We start from the raw sequence: 26,806 nt of genomic DNA on the forward strand, positions 1-26,806 counted from the left end.
TGAGTGAGACCCAGGTGTTCTTCCTCCACCCCTAGTGGTCCCCTGGGCAGGTCTTTTTTTGTAACACCCACCAGTCTGTTCTGTAGTCAATCATTTGAGTGTGAACAGTGATCATGACATTGAAACAGCAGAGATGGAAATAAAATCCTCACTTACGTCTTGTCTTTATACTAAAGAGTATACACCTGATTGCAATAAACTTGCAGTAAACCATATTTTTTATTTTTAATTTTAGAATAGACCTGTACTGAAAGCATGGCTACAGAACAAAAAGCAAATGTTATTACATTTTGACAACATAAAGATAAAAGAACTACTGATGGAAATTGGGAGGTGAAAGGCAGAAAGGAGATGAAGGGAAGGGTAACAGTGCTAACGTCCTCTTATTACAAAATGAGTACCAAAAAGAGAATATTGAAAGTGGATGCTATAAAATATACTAACAATATTGTTTCGATTTTCAGTGTTGGTAGAAAGATGGGAGTTGGAATATTGAGTAAATTGTTTTTTTTTGAGACAGGATCTCGCTTTGTTGCCCAGGCTGGAGTGCAGTGGTGAGATCGTGGCTCAGCAACCTCCACCTCCCAGGTTCAAGCGATTCTCCTGCCTCAGCCTCCCAAGTAGCGGGGATTACAGGCACCTCCTACCATGCCTGGCTAACTTTTGTATTTTTAGTAGAAACGGGGTTTTACCATGTTGGCCAGGCTGGTCTCGAACTCCTGAGCTCAAGTGATCGCCCACCTCGGCCTCCCAAAGTGCTGGGATTACAGGCGTGAGTAATGGTAGCCATAGTGGTGGTGAGTTCAATCGAAGAGGGAGTGTTTGCAAAGCAAAAATTGTGAGGCGCACCTCTTACCACCACAAAGTTCAAAAACAAACAATTACAAATACGTCAGGCTCACTGAGTGCTTTTGTACTGAATCATTTAATCTTGTGCATTTGTATTATTATTGTATGCTTTAGAAATTTTTATTTTACAATAATTTGTATTCATCCATTCATTTCCAAATCTCTCTCCTAACATGCCCATCTGTGGGATGTGGGAGGAAACCAGAGTCCCTAGTGAAAACCCATACAGACATGGGGAGAATGTGCAAGCTCCACACAGACAGTGGCCCTGGCTGAGAATCAGGTTTTTTTCTCATTAATGTTATAATGAAATGGCCTTATTCAAGGACCTCCTGAACCTTCCACACTCTGATACAACCCTCCAACACACACACAACACACACACACTCTGTTGAAATCATTGTCATAGAGACTCCTGTACTTGATGAGAATGTGTGTCTCTCACTGCAATAGGGGGAAAGAAAGTTGAGAATTAAAGCTTAGAGACTTAAAATCCACCAGTAGGATGTGTCCACAAATATAATAGTATATTACATTATAATATATACATATACTAGTATGTTGTATTATATAACATCAATATATTAAATATAATAAAGCAATATAATCATTATATATTGAATGTTGTAGGGATAATATGCATTGTTTTGAAACTAATAAACAGGTATGTGTTTCATTCCCGTTATAAAGTCTGTCTATACTCCAGTAACCTTTAAGATTATCCTTAGTGGTCTAAAGGAAGGAAAAGGTTGATAATGCCAGAACAAGACAGGATTATCAACATAGGATAAAGGCAAAAGAAATAGCACACAGGAAGTGTGCCTAACAGGAATTGGGAGTAGAAGACCTGATTCTAGAATGGAGAAAAGGAGAAAAGAGAATTCAGACTCCTGTGGCTTCTCTGGACTGAAACCCTAGAAGGGGTTGATGTAGGGGTTTAGAAACACAGTAGTAATTTTCAGGGAATCCTTTAGCAGCAGAGATTTTTTTCGTTTCATACTTCTTGTGTTACAGGATCTTTGGGGTGTTGATTTTCTTCCCCTGTAAACCTCTGTTGCCAGTGGGTCCTTTGCCCAAGTTCTTGTCCTGCATCCAGGAAGAATGAGGTATGCAGACAAATGAAGGGTGAGGAAGAAGAAGAGGGTATTGATTTAGTGCTAGAACTGCTCAGAAGGACACCCACAATGGGTAGCTCCCCTCTGTGGGCAGGCAGGTTGTCCATCAAGTGTTGAGCTCTCAGCGGAGAGGATGCCCTGGGGAGGGCGGCTCCTCTCTGCTCTCTGGTCATCCTGAGGTCTGCTCCTCTCTGCAGGCAGGTCGCTCGGCAGTCTCTGCAGATCTCTGAAGCTATTAGCAGAGAGGGTAGCTCCTCTCTGCTGCTGGTCATCCTGTTGTCTGCTCAGCTCTGGCTGAGCCCAGCTATTTATGGGCCTCAGAGGGGAGGAAGTGCATGCTGGTTGGTCCATGGGTGGTCATGGGCAAGCCTGGAAAAGGCAGCAGTGTCCACTCCAGTCAGTGGAGCTGGCAGCCTGGCCCCCAGCCTTCAGGCCCTCCCTGAGCTGATAGAGGGACCTCACCGGAGACCCACCCCCTTCCACCTGCGACTCTGCCTCCCACTGTTCATGATGCCTGGGCTCAGCCTGACTTCACTCCAAGATTGGAGTGGGAGCCAACAGCAGGGAGAAGCCAAGCAGTGGGAGCAGGCACTTCTGAGCTTGTGAGGACAGGGGGGGCCTTCCCAGGCCCCCAAGAGTGCAGGGATACCTGAGTCTGCTGCCATAGTTTGAACAATTGCACCACTGCCCAAAAGGGCAGGGCTCCTGCCTGCTCTGTGGAAGAGGCAGCCCTGGCCACACCTTGCTGTGACAGCTGGCATGATGGTAGGCCAACTGGAGTGGCTGCCACCATCACTTGGGCATACTGGAGAATTTTTAAGGTCTCTTAGGAAAAGCATTATATTTAACAAGTTGAACATAACAAAGTAGAATGAGTTGAGAAGTGACAAAAGATCCTCTCCAGTTTTCTAAGATCAAAGTTGTCATGATAGAATTCCTCGGTTTCCCTTGGGCTTAGGGAAGGTAACTGGGGTACAAACCAGTTTATGATCTTCTGTAAGAAGATGCCCACCAAGGGCAAGGGAGTGCATCTTGAGTTTGTGGGAGGCCACCGAACAGGGTGAGAGGGCATGGAAATTGTCTGTCTGTAGAATGCCCAGTGCCAGGAGGCTATGGTGAGGGAATTTAGCAACCAGGTTCCCAAAATCTATAAAAAATACTAAGTTACTGAGCTAGCAATTAAACATCACCATTGCTGGAGACCAGACTAACAGCTAGAACTAACAGAACAAAGAACGAACTACAATTTTTCCCAATGTCAGAATGTCATAGTGTGAAGAATCATGTGTAAAAAGGAATATGTATTTCTCTTTATTGGAAATCAACTTAGTTCACAAACCCCCATGTTAACAGTAAAAACTAATGGTAAAAACACTTAATCTTGTCAACTAAAATTTAGTCACTTCTAAGTTGAAACAGTTTTCTTTGAATAAATATTTAAATTCAGAGTTCTTTTTCTTCCTAAGAGCAGTGGCCTGCCATTGGATAAATATCTTGTTCTGGTGCTGACCTCTAGCGGTCATTGGCCTTCCCTGAGGTATCTGATCCTGCTTGGTCTTTGGATGATAGAAATTTGCGTTCACTACTGTAATGTCCTGCCTTGGCATCCAGTCCCTAAGATACAAGTACCTTGTATTTATCTTACCACAACTCTAGGCTTCTTTGGCTCACTTAGTTCTCTTTCCTCATCTTTCATGGAAGATCTTTCCTTATCTTCATTTTGTGTATTTCATTTTCTCCCTGAAATACACAAATTTCAGGGAGTATGTAGGCAAGATAGTTTTTGTTGTTGTTTGTTAAAATTTGCTTTATTTAGGTATGATTAATATAAATAAAATTCACAAATTTGAAGTGTACAGTTTTGTGACTTTTGACAAATGTATATCATCATGTAACATCTACTACAATCATGATATAAAACATTTCATCACCCAAATAATGTTCCCTCATGCCCATATTGTGGCATGTATTAATAGTTTATTCTTTTTCAAAGCATGGTTACTGAGATATAATTCACATAATTCACATACAATACAATTCATTTAGGAAGATTGGATAAAGAAAATGTGGTACATATACACCACGGAATACTATGTAGCCATAAAAAAGAATGAGATTATGTCCTATACAGGAACATGGATGAAGCTAGAGGCCATTATCCTTAGCAAACTGATGTAGGAACAGAAAACCAAATACCACATGCTCTCACTTGTAAGTGGAAGCCAAATCATGAGAACACATGGACACAAAGGGGACCAACAGGCACTGGGGGCCTACTTGAGGGTGGGAAGGGGAAGAGGATAGAGGATCAGAAAAAAGTAACTGTTGTGTACTAGGCTTAGTACCTGGGTGATGAAATAATCGGTACAACAAACCCCTCTGAGACGAGTTTACGTATATAACAAACCTACGCATGTACCCTTGAGCCTAAAATAAAAGTTTAAAAGAAAAAAATTAATTTAAAGTATTCGCTTGTATGAGTTTGTTTTTGTTTTTGTTTTTAAGAAATGAGGTCTCACTATGTTGCCCCAGTGGCCTTGAACTCCTGGGCTCAAGTGATCCTCCTTCAGCTACCCCAACCACTGTGTATGGCGTAAGTAGTTTTTATTGTGTGTAAAGATTTGTGCAGCCATCACTGCAGTCATTTTTAGAACTACTGATACATGCAACAGCATGGATAGATTTCATAGTGTTATGCTAAGAAGTTAGTCATAAAAAATTACGTACTGACTGTATGATAATAGTTACATGTCTTGCTAGGAAAGGCAAAACTGGTGACAGGAAGAAGATCAGTGACTTCCAGAGCCTTGGGTGAAGGGAGGAGATTGACTACAAAGGACATGTGGTGACTTTTTTGGGGAGAAGAAATGCTTTCAGTACTCTAAAAAGAAGCCTAGTACGCATTAACAGTCTTCTTTACTTCCCCATTATACGTCCAGCCCTAAAAAAAAAAAAAAACATTAATCTACTTTCTGTCTGTATAGATCTGTCTATTCTGGACATTTCGTGTAAATGTATCAGTATTTAATTCCTTTTTTTTTTTTTTTTTTGAGACAGTCTGTCTCTGTCACCCAGGCTGGAGTGTGGTGGCGCTATCTCAGCTCACTGCGAGCTCCACCTCCTGGGTGCAAGCGATTTTCCTGCCTCAGACTCCTGAATGACTGGGATTGCAGGCCCACGCCACCATGTCCAGCTAATTTTTGTATTTTTAGTAGAGACACGGTTTCACCATGTTAGCCAAGCCAGTCTCAAACTCCTGACCTCAAGTGATCCGCCTGCCTCGACCTCCCAAAGTCCTGGGATTACAGGCGTGAGCCACTGCATTCGGCCTTAATTCCTTTTTATGGTGGAATCATATTCCACTGCATGGGTATATCACAGTTTGTATATCCATTTACTAGTTGGTGGACATTTGGATTGAAATCTAGACCACTTTTTGGCTATTATATTTATAGATAAGACTGCTGTGAACATTTGTGCACAAGTTATTGTGTGAACATACCCAAGATGTAGGCCTCAGAGTGGAATTTCTGAATCTTGGGCATATACCCAAGATTTATTCCTAGGAGTGGAATTTCTGGATCATGTAGTAACCCTATGTTTAACATTTTGAGGATGTTTGTTCTTTTTTATTGCTGAGTGCTATTTCATTTGTTTGTCCATTTACCAGTTGATGGACATTTGGGTTGTTTCTACCTTTTGACTACTATGAATCAACCTGCTATGAACATTTGACAGGTGTGAGCACACACTTTAATAATTTCTTTTAAGTATAATAAATTCCTGTAAGTAGAATTACTGGGTCATATGGTAAATATCTAAGTTTATGAAAATTGCCAAATTGTTTTTTAAAAAATAGCTGTATCATCTTGCATTCCCATCAGCAATGTATGAAAGTTTTGGTAGCTCCATACTCTCATCAACATTTTATGTTGTTAGTCTTTAATTTTAGCCATTCTAGTGGATGTATAGTGGTTTTAATTTGCATTTACCTGATGCTGATAATGTTGAACATCGTTTTCTACTTGTCATTTATATATCTTCCTTTGTGAAGTGTCAATTCAGATCTTTTGCCCATAATCATTCAATAAAATAAAGTAATCATTTTATCCTTGCTTGGAAAAGCTACAGTTTTTATTCAGTCCAGTGTAGCTTAGTCTGCATCTACCACGGAACTGAATGTAGATGGAGAAAAGCACATCCATCTTAAGTGGTTTCATTTTAAATTCAAGTAGGCCCTTAATGCAGCCCAGCAATCATAATGCATTCACTCTTCTCCTTTTCTAGATGACTGTTTCATTCTTTCTCCAATTTCTTCAAATCTCTGTCACGTAAACCATCATCTTTTGTTACTACTTTTTTGAGAAAATTGAAGCAAGTAGAAAAGAATTTTTATTGCAACCACTTCTTTCCAGTATCTGCCAATATACTGTGCCTTTCCTCCTGTTAATATTATATGAACTGCTCCTGCCCTTATCTAAGCCCACCTCATCTGCTTGTATACTATGTCTCGTCCCCTTTTGCCTAGTCTAGAAGATTAACCCAATCATTCTACCCTCTCTCTCCTATATTATTAGTTTTTTCCTCTATCTACTAGATCATATCCAACATGCTGGTTTTTTTCTGTCTTTAAAAATCTTTCTGGCTGGGCACAGTGGCTCATGCCCATAATCCCAGCACTTTGGGAGGCCAAGGTGGGCGGATCACTTGAGGCCAGCAGTTCAAGACCAGCCTGGCCAACATGGTGAAACCCCATCTCTACTAAAAATACAAAAATTAGCCAGGCTTGGTGGCGGGCAGCTACTCAGGAGTCTGAGGCAGAGAGAATCGCTTGACCCGGGGAGGCAGAAGCTGCAGTGAGCCGAGATAGGGAGGTGGAGGCTACAGTGAGCTAAGACCATGCCACTGCACTCCAGCCTGGGTGACAGAGCGAGACTCCATCTCAAAAAAAAAAAAATTTCTTGGACTCTCTTCTTTACCTTTTCCCCAATCCCGCCATCAAGCTACTGCCTCATTCCTTTTATGTCCTTTATAGAAAAACTCCTTGAAAGAGTTGAAGATATCAACCATCTCCAATGTCTCCAATTCCTCTTTTCATTCTTTCTTAGGCCATTCTAATCAGGCTTTCATTCCCACTGTTCTATCAGACCTGTTCTTCTTAAATCTTTCAATGTCCTCCACATTGCTAAATCCAATGGTCAGTTCTCAGTCCTCATCTTATTTGACCTATCAGAAGCTTTTAACACCTTTGATCTTTCCTTTTTTTTTGAAAATATTTTCTTCACTTGAGTTCCAGGATGCTTCTTCCACACACAGTCTTCTCCATGTCAGTCAGTGACAACTCCATCCTTCCAGTTAGTCAAGCTAAAAATCTTGGAACTATTCTTTACTCCCCTCTTTTTCTTGCAGCCCACATCTAGTTTGTCAGTGCATCCTATTGCCTCAGTCTTCAAATTATATCCTGCATTTAAGTCTAAACATTTTTTTTTGTTTTTGAGACAAGGTCTTGCTCTGTTGCAGGCTGGGGTGCAGTGGCACCATCATAGCTCACTGTAATCTGGAACTCCTGGGCTCAAGAGATCTTCCTGCCTCAGCCTTCCAAGTAGCTAGGACTATAGGCATGTGCCACCGTGCCTGGCTAATTTTTAAAACTTTTTGTAGAGACAAAGTCTCCCTGTGTTGCCCTGGCCAGGACTCCTGGCTTCAAGCGATCCCCCTGCCCTGGCTTCCCAAATCTCTGAGATTACAAGCACTTTAACTGTATAATAAATTGGTATCTTTATAGATCATTTCCATTTATTTTTTTGTGAGTTATTACATTTTTGAAAATATAGTAGACTTTTAGAACCCACAAATGCTTTTCCTTATCAGGAAATACTGTGTCTAATCTACAACAGTCAGATTTTTAACAGGCTCAAATAAAAATGGCCTGTTTCTAACAACCAAACAACAACAAAGCAACAACATAAACATACACTCAGACATCTACTTCATACCATCATAAACTCAGACATCCACTTCATACCACCTCAGCAACAGCAACAACACACATACATACACATCTACTTCTCATTACGTTTAATGCTGCCTTCCTGATTCAAGCCACCATAATCTCTGCTTGCATTATTATAATAACCTGTCAATTAGTCTTCTTACATTCACCCTGCAGACCATTCTCAGCATAACAGCCACAGTGATCCTCTTAAAAAATAAATCAGATCATGTTATACCTCTTTTCAAAACCTGTGATTTGCTCTTTTTCTCTTACAGTGAAAGAAAGCCAGTGTTTTCACAGTGGCTTACAAAGATTGACATGGTCTTCCCACCACCCCCTTACCTCTCTGACCCTTATCTTGTACTACTCTGATATTCCAACCATATTGGCCTGCTTACTGTTCCTCAAACAAAAGTAGGCATTCTCTTGTCTCAGGTCTTTAGTACGTGCTATTCACTGTGTTTGATTACCACAGTCTTCATGGCTGATCTCTTTCAAGTCTTTGCTCAAATATCACCTTTCAGTGAGTCTTCCCTAATAATCCAATTTAAATTGCAAACACTCCATGCACTCCTAGTCTCGTTTGTGCTACTTATAAACAAAAGCCAAAACCATAGCACTCACTACATTCTAACATACTTGTATAATTTACATACTTATTTTAGTTATTTGACTACCTCCTCCCACAAGAATATAAACTTCACAAAGGCAAGATATTTATCCATTTTGTTCACTGGTATACCTCTAGTACCTAAAACAGTTCCTAGCACATTTTAAGACTCAAATATTTGTTCAATGAATGAATGAAAGAAATTTAGTTAAAAACTGGAACAAAAAAGGAATGGAACAAAATCACATTGGGGATAAACAAGGCCAAACTTGCCGTGAATGTCGTCTCACATTTGTTCTATTCTATTTGATGAACGTTGTCTTTTGTGTGATACATAGATGAGTGTGGCAGGTTTGGGAGGCCAGCAACAGGACAACTTCTCTACCTAATTTCCTGTAGGCCTACATGCCTGGGACTTAAAAGCAGGTTATTGCGAGCCTAAGGCCTGAAAACATGCACACTCTCTTTTTTCTTTCTAACCAAACTCCTGTTTTTTAAAAAATGATATTTCTGGGAGTGAGTCTGTGCTGTGTATTTAATCTTGGATTGCCAAGCCAGTGAGGTGGGAAAAGGTTGGAACTTGTCTCAATTCTAAAGAGTAGAGTTGGATTTTGTAAACATGGGTGTATTTCATAATTGAAAATGTTTTCTTGAAGTAATATATGTGTATACAAAAAAATACACATATCATAAGTATATAGCTTGCTGAATTTTCACAAACTGAATGTGTCAGTGTAATTGGCACCCATAGCAAAAAGCAGAACCCAGCTAACATCTCAGATGCTCCTCTGTGCCCTTTCCAGTTACTAGCTACTACCCAGGGTGACCTCTATTCTGACTTCTCATGCCTTGGAAGTGTTTTGCCTAATTTTGTTCTCAATATAAATTAAATCATATAGTATAAACATGCTTGTATCTCTTTTTTTACTCAAAATTTTGTGAGATTTATCCACATTGTTATATATGGTCAGAGTTTGTTCATTTTCAATGCTATATAAAATTTCACTGTATGACTATACTACAGTTTAACCATTCTACTATTGATGGACATTTAGATGGTTTCCAGTTTGGGGGTTATTACGAACAGTGCGACTATAAACATTCTATTAATGCATTGTGGTGTATGTATGCGTGAATTTCTTAGGACATTTTTGTGTTTTTTTATCCACAGTCAGTGAACCCTAAGTGTTCCTCAGCATTGCAGTCAGTATATTTACCATGTATACGTTACGCAAATGAGAGCTTTAGTTGCAGGCATTACCAAATCCTTCCCTCCTTAGTGTTATCACTGGACTTTGTCTATACTTGGGATTCTTAACATGTCGTATTTTGGTTAAGTATGCATATTCATGTTTTTTATTAGATCGTGAGTGCTTTTTAGTACTTTGTTTCACTTGCTTGTGTATCCCGACTCCTGACAAGGTACCTGAAATACAGTAAGCTAGTTGAGCGAATGGTGATAGCTGTCACCATTGCCAGTGATTAACAAAGAAAGTTCCCTTAGTTATGTGAATCACTTAGCCTAGAGTAAAATCCATGCTTTAGTTTGATATCTCAGTGTCAAAGGATTAGGAATGGGAAGTCATTTCTTTCTGAGAGAAGCCTAGAATTGTGGGCTCAGAACTGAACGTGCTGTGTGGCTAAAGGGAATGGCTATGGCTTTACAAGCCTCTTGGAGATTTAAAGTGTTAACAGCAGTGATTCCAAGGCATAGTGTGGGGGCCAGATATAAATAGCAGAACACAAGTAGCGTAATGTGCCACTGCCAAGCTACTGCTGGGGGTGTTTATAAAAAGAAAAGCATTCCCATCTCAGCTCTCACTGTCAACAACATCCCATCCTGAAGACTCGCTTACCACAACTGAGAGTGGGGAGTCAGTTTGAGGCCTAGCATCATTTAAACTTCCTCCAAAGGCACAAAAGCCAGGTAAACCTTTTGACTTATTTACACTCAGACTAAAGAAATGAACAATTTTTAGGAAAATCCTAATCCAAAGCTTGCTTAAAACATATTGCCTTGTGACAGGTATCTATTATCTTGTATTCAAATCTTTTTTGGAAAGAGAAGTTTAACACAAAGAAGCATGTTGGTACTATATTTTAGTATTTTTAGTAAAAACAAAACAAAACTGCTTCTGAAGAAATATGGGAAATTGAGGCCAAAATGATCTGTACAAAGGAAGACTATCTCCCTTCCCCTGTGCTGTTCACTCTCATTTTTAGAATCCAGAATATGGTGATTGGTAGGATAAAATAGAAGCTTCATTTGAGTTACAGTATCATAAATACTGGGATGAATATTAGGCATTCAGCCAATAGTTGTATAATCTTAGAATTGCTGCCTACCCAGTTCCTTCTTATTCTTGTTCCCGCCTTCAGAAAGTTATGCAACACACTTATTTTACCCTCAGGCTTCTCTTGATTGTGAGTATTTGTGGGAAGGGGGCCATCTCTGACAATCCACTGCTTTGTACCACCACTGGCCTCATCATCTCCTCTGTCCCACTCAAAAGGGCGTGACTTAATGTGCAAAGAAGATAGAAGAATGGATAATGTGCATGGACATATTCCTGGGGAGTTCTTAGAAACTGGGAGCTAGGGGACCAATTTGAGACTGCTGTTTTTTAGTCTGATTGTGTTATTTCCTGTGCATGCTGAGGGGAGATTTAGTGATGGGAAGAAAATTTGACTCCCAGTGACTGTGGTGGGAGAGATGACATGTCTGGAGGAGTATGGAAATGGACAGATTTAATCTTGAGCAAATCACTGAAATTCTAAGGAGTTTTTGTTTCCTCGTCTGTAGAATGAGAGCGTTAGACCACTAGATGCCTAATTGCTTTTGTAGCACGTTAGGAATTTATTGATAATCACTTCCTGACCATCATGCTATCCACTTGCATTCTAAACGAAAAAGTACACATTGTTATCCTATTCTCCTCTCCTATATCCCTTTTTTGAGTCTACTGAATTGAAATTTCTTTATTTTAATTTAGAAGAGAAAAATGAAGACAGGACATTTTGAAATAGTCACCATGCTGCTGGCAACCATGATTCTAGTGGACATTTTCCAGGTAATGTTGGGAATGGGAAGCATGTGGTCATTGGAATGGAAATTCTTGATATAACATTACCTGAGGCATCTGTGGGGCTTGAGGGTGGAAATGAAAGTAGGTAGGATAGGTAAATTAATTTATTATAAGTAACTCTTTTCATTTTAAATATGTGACATATTAACTGTAAAAAGTTGAAAAAATTAAAATTAAGCAAAAAGAGGAAAGTAAAGATTATTCATAATCCCTCCACACAGAGGAAATGATTCCCAACCTGTTGGTATATACAGGCTTCTTGGCTTTTTTCTATGTGTATACTGTTTTTAATTTAAAAAAATGTGTTCACACTGTACATAGCATTTTTTCTTTGCATTTTAAGTTCATACTCTGCTGCATGTCTCACGTCATCAGATATTCTGAAAATATGTTTTTCTCCAAATAAGATAATGCTGCATTGTTTGATTACATGTTTTTAAATTAATGACCATTTTCTCACATTTTTTTCTGGCAGAACTTTTATGATTTTATTTACAATTGACTCTTTCAGCATCTGAACATATTTTTTTGTAAAATATAATATTTCACTTGTTTTTTTTCCCCGCGTTGTTAGCTGCCACATTACTTCTGTATTTGTGCACCATTTTAGACGCCTTTTTAAAAATATCTTAAATTCTTAAACTGTTATCCTTTTTTGAATTTAATATTCTAATCCGTTTTCTATAGAATCATTGTGTATCCTGTTGCCTGTGTCGCAGTATGTTTTTTATTGAAATATAATTTACATACCATAAAAATTCACCATTCTTAGCTGTATACTTCAGTGGTTTTAGTATGTTCATTATGTTCTGCAACCATCACCACTGTCTGATTGCAAAACATTTCCATCAACCCAAAAGGAAACCCTGTACTTATTAGCAGTCAGCCCCAATTTTCTCCATCCCCCATTCCCTGGCAACCACTATCTACTTTCTGTGTCTATGGTTTTGCCTATTCTGAATATTTCACCTGAATGGAATCATACAATATGTGACCTTTTGTGTCTGGTTTCTTTTACTTAGCGTAATGTTCTCAGGAGTCCTATCAGTACTTCATTCTTTCTTATAGCTGAGTAATATTCTGTCTTATGGCTGTACCCCATCTTGTTTATCCATTTATCAGCTGATGGACATTTGGGTTGTTTCTACTTTATGGCTATTACGAATAGAGTTGTTTTGAACATTTATGTACAAGTTTTTGTGTGAACATGTGTTTTATTTTTCTTTTTAAAACTTTTTCTAATCATGTAATCTTGACATAGTGAGATAAGACAAACACTATTTGGTTATTTGGTAGCATTACAGAGTAAAGTTTACTTATATATAGGAAATGTATGTGTAAAAATGAATTTGGGGGTTATGATTTATGATTCATGATAACAAAATTACCTATTGTTGTGAACATGTTTCACTTCTCTTGGGTATACACCTAGTAGTGGAATTGCTGGTTCATATGGTAACTTTATGTTAACTTTTTTAGGAACTGCCAAACTTTTCCACACTAGCTACACGGTATTACAATCCCACCAGCAATATATTAGGGTTCTAATATGTCTGCATCCTTGTGTTACATGTTACTTGGTTTTCATCATTTATAGCCATCGTAGAGGATATGAAGTGGTATTTCATTGTGGTTTTGATTTGGTTTTCAATATACTCTTGCAGCATAATTTAAGTGTATTTGTTTTGTAATTGTTTCATGATTTGTTTAGCCAATTTATTTCCTTGACATTTAGGTCATTTCCATGTTTTTGTAAGAAATTTTTGGTAATTGAATTTCATCAGTATGACCTTTTTTCTCAGTGGTTATATAAGAGAAATTTAGTCAGCTTGTTCACCTAGCCTTTTGTACCTGTTTTTTAGTATCTGTTCAGTTGTCCCTGAATAGTGGTGGCATTTATGAACTTTGCCACTGCTAAAGGCACGCATCATACAAAATACACAATCAGCTGCGGTGTCTGGCCAGAAAGACTTGATGTCTAAAATTAGACATTTGGAGACTTGTTAGAGGCATAGGGAAAAGACAGGAACATAGATCAACTCCGACATAGTGTAAGGAATGTGGGAGGTGTTTTCAGAGTCTGGTGTCTTATACGGTGTTGAAGTCTTGAAAATGAATCAGACATTGGCACCCAAGGTGCACTGTGGTACATTCTGTGCTGTGGAGGAAAGTGCATTTCTTGGCTATGAGATGGCAGTGATTTGATCTCTTGAAGCTCAAGTTCCCATGTCAGGAAACTGACCTACAAACCCAGGACTACAGGGGTCTCAGTGACTTCCATGGCAGAATTCTCTGTGGCTAGTAATCAGGACAGTTTCTGAAGCTGGCACAGTTCCCTCTTTTGTAAAATGGTGTTAATGATTTTCTGTTCAACCTTTTATAATGGTTGTTTTGAAGACAGAATTACACTCTTCAAGTGCTACATAAATGTCCATGGTCTTCGTCATTGGAAACATTCTCATTCTTTAGAGGCAACAGAACAGTTTGGTTAAGAGGACAAGACTCTGGAATTAGACTGCCTGAGTTCAAATTCCAATTCCATGTAAGTCTCAATCTCTTAGTTTCCTCATCTTTGTTAAAAAAAAAAGGAGGGGGGCTAATAGTAGTACCTACCTCACAAGGTTGCTGAACACTTAGTGCCTGGCACATAAAAAGAACTCTGGTGATGTTTGTTAAGCTTAGTGATAGAGTGGCTACAGAGTGTGTCTGAGAAGGAAATATGTAGGAAAAGTTCACAAATGAATGGATGGTTTTAAATAAGAACCAGGTCGTTGTGGTTGCAGGATTGTAAGTTTTGTCTGAGACATGTTACGTTTGAAGGGTCTTTGAACATTCAAGTGGAGGTGTTAAGTAGGCAAATAAATTTGATATATAGGACTGGCACTTACAGGATAGATCTGATATATTTAGATCATAATTGAAACTGTAAGCATGTATATAACTGCCTGGGGAGCGTAGAGTTGAGAGTTAGAAAATACGTAGCCTTGAGAAACTCCAACATTTAGTGGCTAACTGGAATATGTTGGGTCTGCAAAAGAGTCTAAGAAGAAATGCCCCTTAGAGCTGTTTGGGTGGAGAAATGGGTGGGAAGCCATAATGGTGAGGGTTGAGCTATAAGTGGGAAATGAAGTGGAGATGGCAAGGATAGACATCTCTTTCAAGATATTTGTTCATGAGGGAGAGAAGAGAGACGGGAAAGGAGATACCTAGGGCAGGATATGGAAGCAAGTTTTGTTTTGCTTTTACAAGTTAATATATCTGTCTCTCTGTGTCTCTTTCTCTCTCTGTCTCTCTCTCTCTCACACACACACAGTGAGAGAGAGAGAGAGAGAGAGTTTTTAAGAATCATTCACATAGAATCTGTAACTTTTTTTTTGAATCTGTAACTTTAACAGCTTCTGGCTAAATGTGTCTATAAAGTCTCCAACTGAGGTTCCTGAGAAGACTGATGCAACTATGCACCATACAAGTATAGAATAATGGAAGAGACATTATCCTTTTATTTGCAGAAACCCATAAATGGTATTCCTGGGGAGATTTGATCATCTTATTTTTTGATCCATAAGCCAGAGTACAGGGTTCTAATTTAGTTCACTTGAATATTTTGCCAGGTTCTGTGCTAGGTGCATAGGATTCAAAGATAAAAATGATACAGATCCCACCCTTAAGGGACTAACAGTATAATACACATGTTCTTAACATGAAATAATACAAAATAACCACATCACACTGGAGAAAGACCTTATGAAAAAAATAATAATAACCACAGTATGTTAAAGACTTGACATGTGCCAGGCATGGGACAAAGGGCTTTGCATATATTCATTATGTAATTTAATTCTCATAGCCATCCCGCAGTTCAAATATTATTTCCTCCACTTTATCTTCATTTTTTAATTTATTTTTTATTTTTTGAGACAGAGTTTTGCTTTTCACCCAGGCTGGAGTGCAGTGGTACAATCTCCGCTCACTGCAGCCTCCTCCTTCCGGTTTCAAGCGATTCTCCTGCCTCAGCTTCCTGAGTAGCTGGGATTACAGGTGCCTGCCACTACGCTCAGCTAATTTTTGTATTTTTAGTAGAGATGGGGTTTCATCATGTTGGCCAGGCTGGTCTTGAACTCCTGACCTCATGATCTGCCCACTTGGCCTCCCAGAGTGCTGGGATTACAGACATGAGCCACCGAGTCCGATGTTTTATCTTCATTTTTTTAAATGGAAAACTTGAGGATTAGAAATGTCAAGTAACTTTCCCATACCTAATTAGTAACAAATGGGATTTGAACTCAGATCTGCCTGGTTTCCAAGTAGTGTTGATTACATTACACCACCCTGCTTCCTATGGTATGTGAACATATGTATATGTATAATTTAGTTGTATGTGGCATTATGCTTCTTCAGTTGTATGTGACTGAAATACAATTTAAACTAGCTGAAGCAAACAGGGAATTTATTGATTCTTAGAAATGAAGAACACAGTCTTCAGGTACAGTTAGACTCAGCGTCTAAAGTATGTTTTCAAGGCCTTAGCTCTACTTCTCAGCTCAGCAAGCCTTATTTGTTGCTTTATTTTCAGACAGAATTCTCCATGGAACTAAAACAATAACTGTTGGAAGCCCTAGGTCAATATCATCCTTAGAGCTTATAGCTTTAAAGGAAGAAAGATTCATTTTTTTCCTCTGGGAGCTCTGATTGCTAGACTTAGATCACCTGCTTATCCAGGAAGTGCCAAATCATTTCTACCTAAGCCATATGAACAAGGGAAGGGGCAACCCCAAAGGAAAAGGAGTAATGTTTGTTATTATGTGTTATAGATCATGAATAATATTTGCATATGATACTTCAAATTCCCAACAGCCTTGACGGGTCGAAGAAATCTAGCTAAAAATATTGTTCAAAGCTGGGACTGCTACCCATTTCTTTAGCTTCACATTCATTGTTCTTTGTTCTGTACCATAATATCCAGATAAATGAGCTACAGGCACAATCTCACCCATACCTGTCACCCTGTCACCCACTGACATTTACTCTTTCACACAAATACGTCACAGCTGAGAAAAGTTATCAGTAGCAGTGGAATATACTTCCTGCATAAAAATCCTACCCAAAGTTGGTTATAAGTAAGGAGAGAATTTTGGCAAGGGATGAGAAGATGGGGGTAATAATGTGAGAGAAAATGATACTCACTAAATTTCTTATTTCAAGAGTATTACTTTCTTTTTCCTTTGAAGGTGAAGGCTGAAGTGTTAGACATGGCAGATAATGCATTTGATGATGAATACCTGAAATGTACTGACAGGATGGAAATTAAATACGTTCCCCAACTGCTAAAGGAGGAAAAAGCAAGCCACCAGCAATTAGATACTGTGTGGGAAAATGCAAAAGCCAAATGGGCAGCCCGAAAGACTCAAATCTTTCTCCCTGTGAATTTTAAGGATAACCATGGAATAGCCCTGATGGCATATATTTCTGAAGCTCAAGAGCAAACTCCCTTTTACCATCTGTTCAGTGAAGCTGTGAAGATGGCTGGGCAATCTCGAGAAGATTATATCTATGGCTTCCAGTTCAAAGCTTTCCACTTTTACCTGACAAGAGCCCTGCAGTTGCTGAGAAGACCTTGTGAGGCCAGTTCCAAAAATGTGGTATATAGAACAAGCCAGGGCACTTCATTTACATTTGGAGGGCTAAACCAAGCCAGGTTTGGCCATTTTACCTTGGCATATTCAGTCAAACCTCAGGCTGCTGATGACCAGCTCACTGTGTTATCCATCTACACATGCCTTGGAGTTGACATTGAAAAATTTCTTGATAAAGAAAGTGAAAGAATTACTTTAATACCTCTGAATGAGGTTTTTCAAGTGTCTCAGGAAGGGGCTGGCAATAACCTTATCCTTCAAAGCACAAACAAGACCTGCAGCCATTATGAATGTGCATTTCTAGGTGGTAAGTGTCTGTCTGTGCTTGTCTGGGAGGAAAGGAGTGGGATTCTTAGGCTTAGGGAAAGGTCAGTGAAGGAGAGTGAGAGGTGTTTGAAAGGTGAAATGACGTTTGGCAGTTTTCTGTCTAGCTTATTTCATACTGTCTCTTTAACCATAATTTTGTGGAAATTATACATTTACAGTATTATTAAAAAAATTTTTAAATAGCACTATAAGGCAGTGGTTCTTAACCAAAGGCAGTTTTGCCTTGCAGGGTCATTTGGCAATGGTCAGAAACATTTTTGGTTGCCACAATTGGGGAAAAGGGGGATTGCTACTGACATCTAATGGGTAGAGGCCAGAAACACTGATAAACAATGCATAGGACAGCCCCACACAACAAAGAATTATATGGCCCAAAATGTTGGTAGTGCTAATGTTGAGAGACCCTACTATAAGGCTTACAATAAATAAATAGTGCAGCCTTGGGGCAGACCCCCATCTCTACAAAAAAAAATAAATTAATTAAAAATTAGCCAGGCATGGTAGCACATGCCTGTGGTCCCAGCTACATGGGAGGCTGAAGTGGGAGGATTGCTTGAGCCCAAGAGGTCGAGGCTGTAGTGAGCTGTGATCACACCACTGCACTCCAGCCTTGCAACAGAGCGAGACGGTATCTCAAAAAAGAAGAAAAAGAAAAATAGCAGTCACCAGCCCCACCTTTCTCAATTTCCACTCCTCAGTGGCATCCAGTTTTCATTCTTTTAGTTATTTCTTCAGGTGCTTACTGTCATATTTCCAAGTAAATAACATGCTTCAACATGTTATTTCTTAGTTTTTAAATCTTTAGATATCATGTATTGACTTCCTGCTATAGAAAATGAATATTTAACCCTCATCTACCATGTATTAGCTAAGAATTTTTTATGCGTTCGGCTGTAAGTAACAGAAGACCTGACTGAGCTTTCATTTAATAAGTCTTAGAGACAGACTGTTCAGAGTCAGTGCAGTGGCTCACCTATGTCATCAGTCACTCACGCTCTTTCTTTCTGTTCCACTATCCTTACCACGTTTTGTTTGTTGATTCATGTTTGCACTTGTGACTGTTGCAGCTCTAGGCATCAATCCATGTCCAAGACAAAAAGAAAGGAAAGGGAATGACTGCCAAATCTACTTGTTCAATAAGGAAAGTAAAAGCTTTCCCAGAAACCCTTACTAAACTCCTGATTACAGATGATTGACTTGAACAGTTTCTTGGTCACCCATAGCTACCAGAGAAGCTTGGGGAGGCCCTTCTCCAGCCAAGGGAATATAGTGTATGAGGGAGACAAAGGAAAAAGGAATTAGAAATGGCTGTTAGATCAGTAAACCAAAAGTTTTGAAAGCCAACACCCTCCTTCCCAGTGTACCTCCATTCCCCCTTCCCATTCTCCCAGCATAGTAAAGACAGGACATAGCTGAGTTAGAGTGGGTTTTCTGTGTTTAAATCCCACTTTCACCCCAGGGTTATCGGATGATTTTTGTTTGTTTGTTTCCTTAGTTTTTTAATATTCAATCGGTAATTCACCCCCAAATCCTTTGACAGAAATATAAATTTCTTCTTTCCCCTGGATAATTCCCTCATCATACTGCTCTATGATATGCTCTTTAGGCCTGCTGACTGTTCTGAAATCTCTACTCATTACCATTCTGAGACATTGCTTCTTCCCTATGAGAGATCTCCTATTTCTTGGATTTGCAACTCTTTCTTGGATTACTCCTTTGTTTGGTGTGGTGGGGATGGGGGTTCTGCAAAAGTTTCTGAGAAATGGTCCATTAAGGAAAATTTTCTAAGTCTCTGCATCTCTGAGAGATAGACCTTTAAGCTTGATTAATAGTTTATATAGATTTGCATTTCTATTTTAGAAACTGTTTTTCCTTGGAATTTTGAAGATTTTCCTGCAGTGACTTGTAGGTTCTGTAGCTGTTGTTGAAAGGTATGAAGCCATTCTAATTACTAAAACTTTGATTGAGACTTTTTAAAAACAAAAATCTGGAAGGTTTTTAGGTTGTTTTCTTTAGTCCCAGCATTCTGAAATTTTATGGTGTTGTGCCTTAGTATGTGTGAGCAAAGGGTTAGTAAACCCTTTCTCCTGTCTCCTGTGAAAATGGCCTCCTGGTGATCTTCCAGCACTCTTTCTCTGTAATCTACGAAAGGTGGAATGACAGCTGTGTGACCTTACAACGTTGCCTGTGGTAAACATAACCCTTGATTGGTAAAGTGCATCTGAGCTGGGAGGTTTGTGAATGAACTATAAATACTTGAGGAGAAGCCATAGCTTTGGGCTTTCCTGAATGTAGTGTGACGTACCCAGGTGTTCTTGTTGAGTCCTGGAAGGAGAGCAGTACTCCCGTAGCAATCCTGCATAGGTTCAAAATACATTGTATTTTATGTGTGGTGTGAGGCTACTAAACTAGAGAGGCTCCTACACACCCACCTGTGTAATCTTGTTTCCTTGAACCTGAGATGTAATTTGGAGGCAAAAGAACAGCCCTGGACTCCTGTGAAGACTTGCATTAAAGGAACATGTCTGATGCTGCTCTGCTGCTAGACAGTATGCTTTATTCACTGCCATGTATTCTTCTGCAAAACTGAGTAAACTGGTGAGGGGCTGGCCTTTTTGGGTCTTGAAGGTGTGATTGCCTAACTGAACCAAAAACCATCGCTGCTAGGTCCAGTGGAGTAATGGGTGCAGTAGGCCTCAAAGTGAGATAGACTTAGACCTTGACTAAATGTAACCAAGGTACTATGAGATAAAAAAGGCCGAATGGTAGGGAAGTGCTAATGAAACATTGATTTCTAGGTAGGAACAGATCCATTTATGATTGGATGGCAGAAGCTGTGTGGCTGTTGGGGTGCCTAGGGTGAAAATTTTAAGGAAGTCCTCACTTAGGGCTGTACCTGCACTTGTATATTACTGAGAGTGCCTCCTTAAATTTTCTCTAGGCACCTTATTTGACTCACCCTAGTCCTGCAACTGAGTTTCACCTGAGAAGGACGATTCTAGAAGAAGCAGATGAAAGGTGAAATGAGTAAATTTGTGTTGAAAGGAAAAGTGCTTAGCAAAAAGATAGGGAAAAAAAGGCAAAAGACAAGATGAGAAATGCTGGCTAGGGTTTGGAGAAAAGGGAACCCTAGAACACCATTGGTAGGAAGGCAGATTGGTGCAGCCATTATGGAAAACAGTATGGGGGTTTCTATCTTTAAATAGAAATTAAAAATGGAACTGCTGGTCAGGCACAGTGGCTCACGCCTGTGATCCCAGCACTTTGGGAGGCCGAGGCGGGCAGATCACCTGAGGTCAGCAGTTCGAGACCAGATTGGCCAACATGGTGAAACACCATCTCTACTAAAAATACAAAAATTAGCCAGGCGTGGTGCCACATGCCTGTAATCCCAGCTACTCAGGAGGCTGAGACAGGAGAATTGTTTGAACCCAGTAAGAGGAGGTTGCAGTGAGCCGAGACCGCACAACTGTACTCCAGCCTGGGCAACAAGAACCCTCCCACCCACCGCCCCCAAAAAATAGAACCACCATATGACCCAGTAATCCCTCTCTTGGGTATACACCCCAAAGAGTTGAAATCACCACCTCATAAAGATATGTTCACTCCCTTGTGCACTGTAGCATTATTCACAGTAACCAAGATATAGAAACAACTTAAATGTCCACCAACAGACAAAGGGATAAGGGAAACGTGGTATATATACAATAGGATATTATCCAGCCTTAAAAAAAGAGAGAGATTCTGCCATTTGCTACAACATGGATGGACCTGGAGGACATCATGCTAAGTGAAATAAGCCAGACACAGAAAGCTATTACATCATCTCAGTTATATGTGGAATATATATGAGATCAAAAACAAGAGAGAGAATGAAACAGTAGTTACCACAGGTGTAGGAAGAGGAACTGAAGAGATGTAGATGAAAGAATACAAAATAGCAGATAGGTAGGATGAATAGATCTAGAGATCTAATGTGTAACATGAGGACTAAAGTCAATAAAATTGTATTTTACTTAAATAAATGGATTTTAGCTCTCGTTACACATACAAAAATATGTGAGATGATAGCTATGTTAATTTGCTTCACTATAGTAAGAATTTTACTATCCATATGTATTTTGTGATATCATGTAAACCTTAAATATATACAATAAAATTCATTTTTTAAAAAAGGAAAAGTCCTCATTCTCACCAACCATACATTGGACCTGACCGGAAACCAAGCCAGCTGGGGCCAGTTTAGATGAGCTCATGGGAACAGATTGTGGGTATGCATGTCTTCTTTCCTGCTCCCCCTACATGACAGTAGCTTGAAATTGGCCATAGTTTCCAGTTATACCATAGACCCTCCCTCCCTACACCAATCTTGTGAAACTTGACCAGCATAGCACAGCCAAAATCCCAGCTGCAGCAGCTGGGCTGACAGAAATGATACCGCTTTTGGTGCTTTTGATGCCTTTGGCCAGATGCCATTTATGGAACCGTTAGTTATATCAAAGCCCTGGCTGCAGTGGCTACAAGCTAAATTTAGCACAGGGGTCTGGTTGATGGGCTGTGGTGGGCCATGGAGCCCACAGACGCCATGTTTGTGAGTGGGATTATGAAAGAACCAAAGAGGTTCTGTTGGATTGATTCTGAAAGCGCCAGAGTTCAGACCCGCATGGAGAAATGCAGGTCATTGTGGAGGTGCACAGGTACCATGTATTGAGGGAGCTCTGACAGTCAGCCATTGTACTTGAGTGTGTTGATTTAACGCTGAGTTGGAGTCCTCTGCCGCCATCTAGAGATGGAAAGGCAGGATCAAAAACTCCCTGGAGTAACCTTTAAAGACAGGCAGTTTGAAATAGTGTGAAGAACAATGGCCAAGTGTTTTAAGAGCCCTAGCTAAGGAGGATATAGTCAGAATCTTGTTCCATTGTGACTGGATATAACTGAGACTTTGGATTTAAAAAAGACAATATTTCTAAAAGGGGTAAAAAAAAATTTTACTGCATTAAGTTTAGTGTGCTAAACACAGTCTGACAATAATGATTTAACTTGCCTGTGATTTCCAAGATAAAAATATATTGTGAGTTTTTCAAAAACTAGTTAGCTGAAAACTTTGTTCATCAGGAAGTGGAGAGAATATCAACGTCTCTTTAGATAACATAGTTCCTGGTGGTCATAGGCATTAATCTTGGTATTAATCCAAGCCGATGTGAGTGAACTCTGAGAAAAGGAGTAACAGAAACCCTTCTTCTTTCTCAATAGAAAATTAGCCCAGGTTAACTGTCTTTTATGCTATTTTTCTAGAAAATGTGATAAAGTTGAAATGTTAGCTGTATAATCAAGCTACATCCATTATCATTAAAAATTACTCCACTGGGGCTGGGTGCAGTGGTGTGTGCCTATAGACCCAGCTACTGGGGAGGCTGAGGCAAGAGGATCCCTTGACCCCAGGAATTCAAGTGTAGCCTGGGCAACATAGTGAGACACCCATCTCTTAAAAAAAATTACTCCATTGGAAAATTATACCTCGATTGGGAGGACGGTGAATGAATTATAAATACCTCGTGAGAAGCCATGGCTTTGGGACTCCCTCCACCCTACAGTGCAAATATATCAGGTTTATAGGAAGAAAATTTATATACAGAGAAATAGTAGAGCACATATCATCCCCTGAACTCTCATTTTTTTTTTTTTTTACTGAACAGAGTAAGCAGAGATTATCTGGCATTTTGGTCCATGTTTCCATAGAGAGAGGCCAGCCTGTATAATGCTCTACATAATTTATAGAGTAAGAGGGCCAGGGAATATTGTTTCCTGGCTGGAAAGTAGCACTGATAGAAAGGAGGAGCCTCTAGACTCCAGTGGCTTGTAGTATTATTTTGTAGAGTTTACTGAGACCTGTTGAGCCAGCTCTCTGCTAAGCCATCAAAAAGGGGGAAAGAAGGTGAGCCTACAGGACTATCCAGACTTATTTGTTATAAATCTACCCCCAGCCCTTGTGTGTTCTTTAAATGTTAAGTGTCTCCATTGGTTCTGCTTGGCACCTTTCTGTAGCATTTCCTGGGAGTAGCAAAGTTTCTGTATTGTTGTCTGGGATTGTCTAGGATTGAGACGTCAATAAGATCCATGTCCCTAGGCCTAATAGGAAGTGACATATCCAACACCATAAGAAATTCATACTTCTAAACAATGGCTGAAGTGTCCCTGAATGTATAGCAATTCACCAGGCTGCCAAGGAATATTTTTAAATTTCACAACAGACACTGCCATACTTGATATTTGTCAGACACTGGGTGAACTACTAGCTTGAGGTGGAACTCAGTTTCAAAGTTACGTGTTATATCATAGTACATTCTGTTTGATGACATCATAAATTTGCAAAGCTGGATCTTTAGCAATTGTTGTAATGAAACCAAGTATATGTGAAAATCAATGTGGTATTTATGAATACCACAAATCAATAAGTATTTATATCTTAACACCTTAGTAAACTTTTGAAAAATAGCACATGCTTTTTAAAAGTACTATTATTTTAACAATAGTTACTTGTTAATGGGATGTGTTTGCTTTTTGGACGTTCACAGCTTCTCAGACCCTGGAATCAGATTATGTACTATCTCATTTCCTGTTCCACACTGATTTTCACATATACTAGCTTTTTGTGACAACAATTGATAAAAAGACCTAGCTTTGCAAATGATATGGTTTGGATTGGTGTCCCTACCCAAATCTCATGCTCAATTGTCATCTCTAGTGTTGGAGGTGGGGCCTGGAAGGAGGTGATTGGATCATGGGGGCAGTTTCTAATTATTTAGCACCATCCCCCTTGCGCTGTTCTCATGATAGAGTTCTCACAACATCTGGTTGTTTAAAATTGTGTAGCACCTTCCCCCTCTCCCTCTTCTTCTTGCTGTGGCTATGTAAGATGAGCCTGCTTCCCCTTCACCTTCTGCCATGAGTGTAAGTTTCCTGAGGCCTCCCCTGCCATACTTCCTGTACAGCCTGCCGAATCATGAGCCAGTCAAACCTCTTTTCTTTATAAATTACCCAGTCTCAGGTCTTTCTTTATAGCAGTGGGAGAACAGACTAATACAGCAAACATATGTCATCGAACAGTGTGTAACATGGTAGAATGTGTAACTTTAAAACTGAGTTCTACCTCAAGCTAGTAGCTCACACGGTGTCTGACAGATATCAAGCCTGGCTGTGTTTTTCTTGAAATTTAAAAATATTCTTTGGAGGCCGGGCGTGGTGGCTCACATCTGTTATCCCAGCACTTTGGGAGGCCGAGGCGGGAGGATCACATGGGGTCAGGAGTTCTAGACCAGCCTGGCCAATATGGTGGAACCCCATCTCTACTAAAAATACAAAAATTAGCCAGGCATGGTGGTGGGCACCTGTAGTCCCAACTACTTGGGAGGCTGAGGCAGGAGAATCGCTTGAACCTGGGAGGCAGAGGTTGCAGTGAGCTGAGATTGCACCATTGCACTCTAGCTTGGGAGACAAGAGCGAAACTCCATCATAAATAAATAAATAAATAAATAAAAACATTCTGTGGTAGCCCTGTGAACACTTCGGCCACTGTTTAGAAAAACCACAGGTCTAATTGCAGGTCAGCCACATGCTTGTGAAAGTGGATTTGGTTTTAGGAGCCAGGTTTGACTGTTTATTGGAGGTAAGATTTCCATATGACAGTGGAGCTTTTGAGAGTTTGTCCAGCCTTATGGGAATTTAGTTCAGAGAGAATGTATTGCATAATAAGATACTGGTTTAGTGAATCATGACTTTTCTTTCGATAAGACAGTCTGTCTCAATTAGGACCAGTTAACAGGCTAGCAGTAGCAGCCCTGCAGAAAGAGGAAGTCCTTGTGACCTACAAATTCTGAGGTAGTCTTGTTGCCAGAGATTCTAATCAGCTGTGAGTATAGTCATTGACATTTGTAATTTCTTTGGATCTGAAAAAGATAGGAACTTGTGGGAGGGCTTTATTTACTCTTGTCCAGACTGCGTCTAATGTTTCTAACTGTAGACTTCTCTGCTAACATGACAGCCATGTAGTTCTCCAGTATTTAACAAGTCAGGGATGTGAAGGGCTTCTTTTGGTAGGGAACTAGAGACCAGATCCAAAACCTAGTCCGGTCCTGTTCATCTCATCCTCATAATTAAGAAAAAAATTTTAATAGCTTTACTCAGTTATAATTGGTATAATAAACTGTACATAAAGTAAAATTTAGTAAGTTTTAATATATGTATATGCCAATGAAATCATCACTACAATCAAGACTATGAGCATTTTATATTTATTGCTTGCAGAAGTTTCATGCTTCTTTGCAATTCCTTTCTCCTCCCTTTCCCTGTTTCCCAATCCCCCCAGGCATCTACTAATGTACTTTCTGTCACTACAGATTAGTTGGCACTGTCTAGAGTTTCATCCAAATCTTATCATACAGTATGTTCTCTTTTTTGCCTGGCTTCTTTCACTCGGCATAATTGTTTTGAGATTCATCTGTGTTGTTGCGTGTATCAATAGTTTATTCATGCTGTCGTACAATAGTGGACATAACACAGTTTACATGTCTGTTCACCTGTTGATGAGTACGTGGGTTGTTTCCAGTCTCTGGCTATTACAAATAAAACTTCTATGAACATTTATGTACAAGTCTTTGTATGGACATATGCTTTCATTACACTTGAGTAAATGCCTAGGAATGCATTGGCTGGATTATATGATAGGTATATGTGTAACTTTGAAAGAAGCTGCCAAATGGTTTTCCAGAGTACCTGTACATTTTTGCATTCTCACCAGGAGTGCATAAGAGTTCTAGCTATACCACATTCTTGCCGACACTTCATAGATGTCTTTTTAACAGTTCTAAACAGATATGTGGTGGTATTTTATTGTGGTTTTAATTTGCATGTGCCTAATGAGTAATAATGTTGAGCATCTTTTCACATACTTATTTGCCATTTGTATATATTTACTGAAACATCTGTTCAAAGATTTTTGTCCATTTTTAACGAGATTGTTTTCTTATCTTCTGAAAATTGTTTATGTATGGTAGATACGAGGTTTTTGTTTGGTATGTGATTTGCAAATATTTTCTCCCAATTTGTAGCTTATCTTTTTTTTTTTTTTGAGACAGAGTCTCACTCTGTCACCCAGGCTGGAGTGCAATGGTGTGATCTCAGCTCACTGCAAC

The 26,806-nt window shown here is 39.5% G+C and overlaps 1 protein-coding gene across 4 annotated transcripts in view; it reads left to right on the top strand.

The window, feature by feature from the left end:
* Positions 1 to 26,806, top strand: part of ART3 (ADP-ribosyltransferase 3) — a 108,972-nt gene that overhangs the window by 60,849 nt on the left and 21,317 nt on the right. For 2 of the 4 annotated variants that reach the window (XM_011927211.1, XM_011927213.1), the window contains exons 1-3: positions 10,372 to 10,496; positions 11,563 to 11,640; positions 16,884 to 17,595. In XM_011927211.1, the coding sequence (XP_011782601.1) occupies positions 11,572 to 11,640; positions 16,884 to 17,595 (781 nt within the window). In that variant the 5' untranslated portion in view covers positions 10,372 to 10,496; positions 11,563 to 11,571. Of the gene's footprint in view, positions 1 to 10,371; positions 10,497 to 11,562; positions 11,641 to 16,883; positions 17,596 to 26,806 lie in introns of those variants that run through there. The other 2 variants (XM_011927214.1, XM_011927212.1) reach the window with 1 other exon arrangement.

The sequence above is a fragment of the Colobus angolensis genome, unplaced genomic scaffold (genome assembly GCF_000951035.1).
Source record: "Colobus angolensis palliatus isolate OR3802 unplaced genomic scaffold, Cang.pa_1.0 Scaffold70, whole genome shotgun sequence".
Taxonomy (NCBI): domain Eukaryota; kingdom Metazoa; phylum Chordata; class Mammalia; order Primates; family Cercopithecidae; genus Colobus; species Colobus angolensis.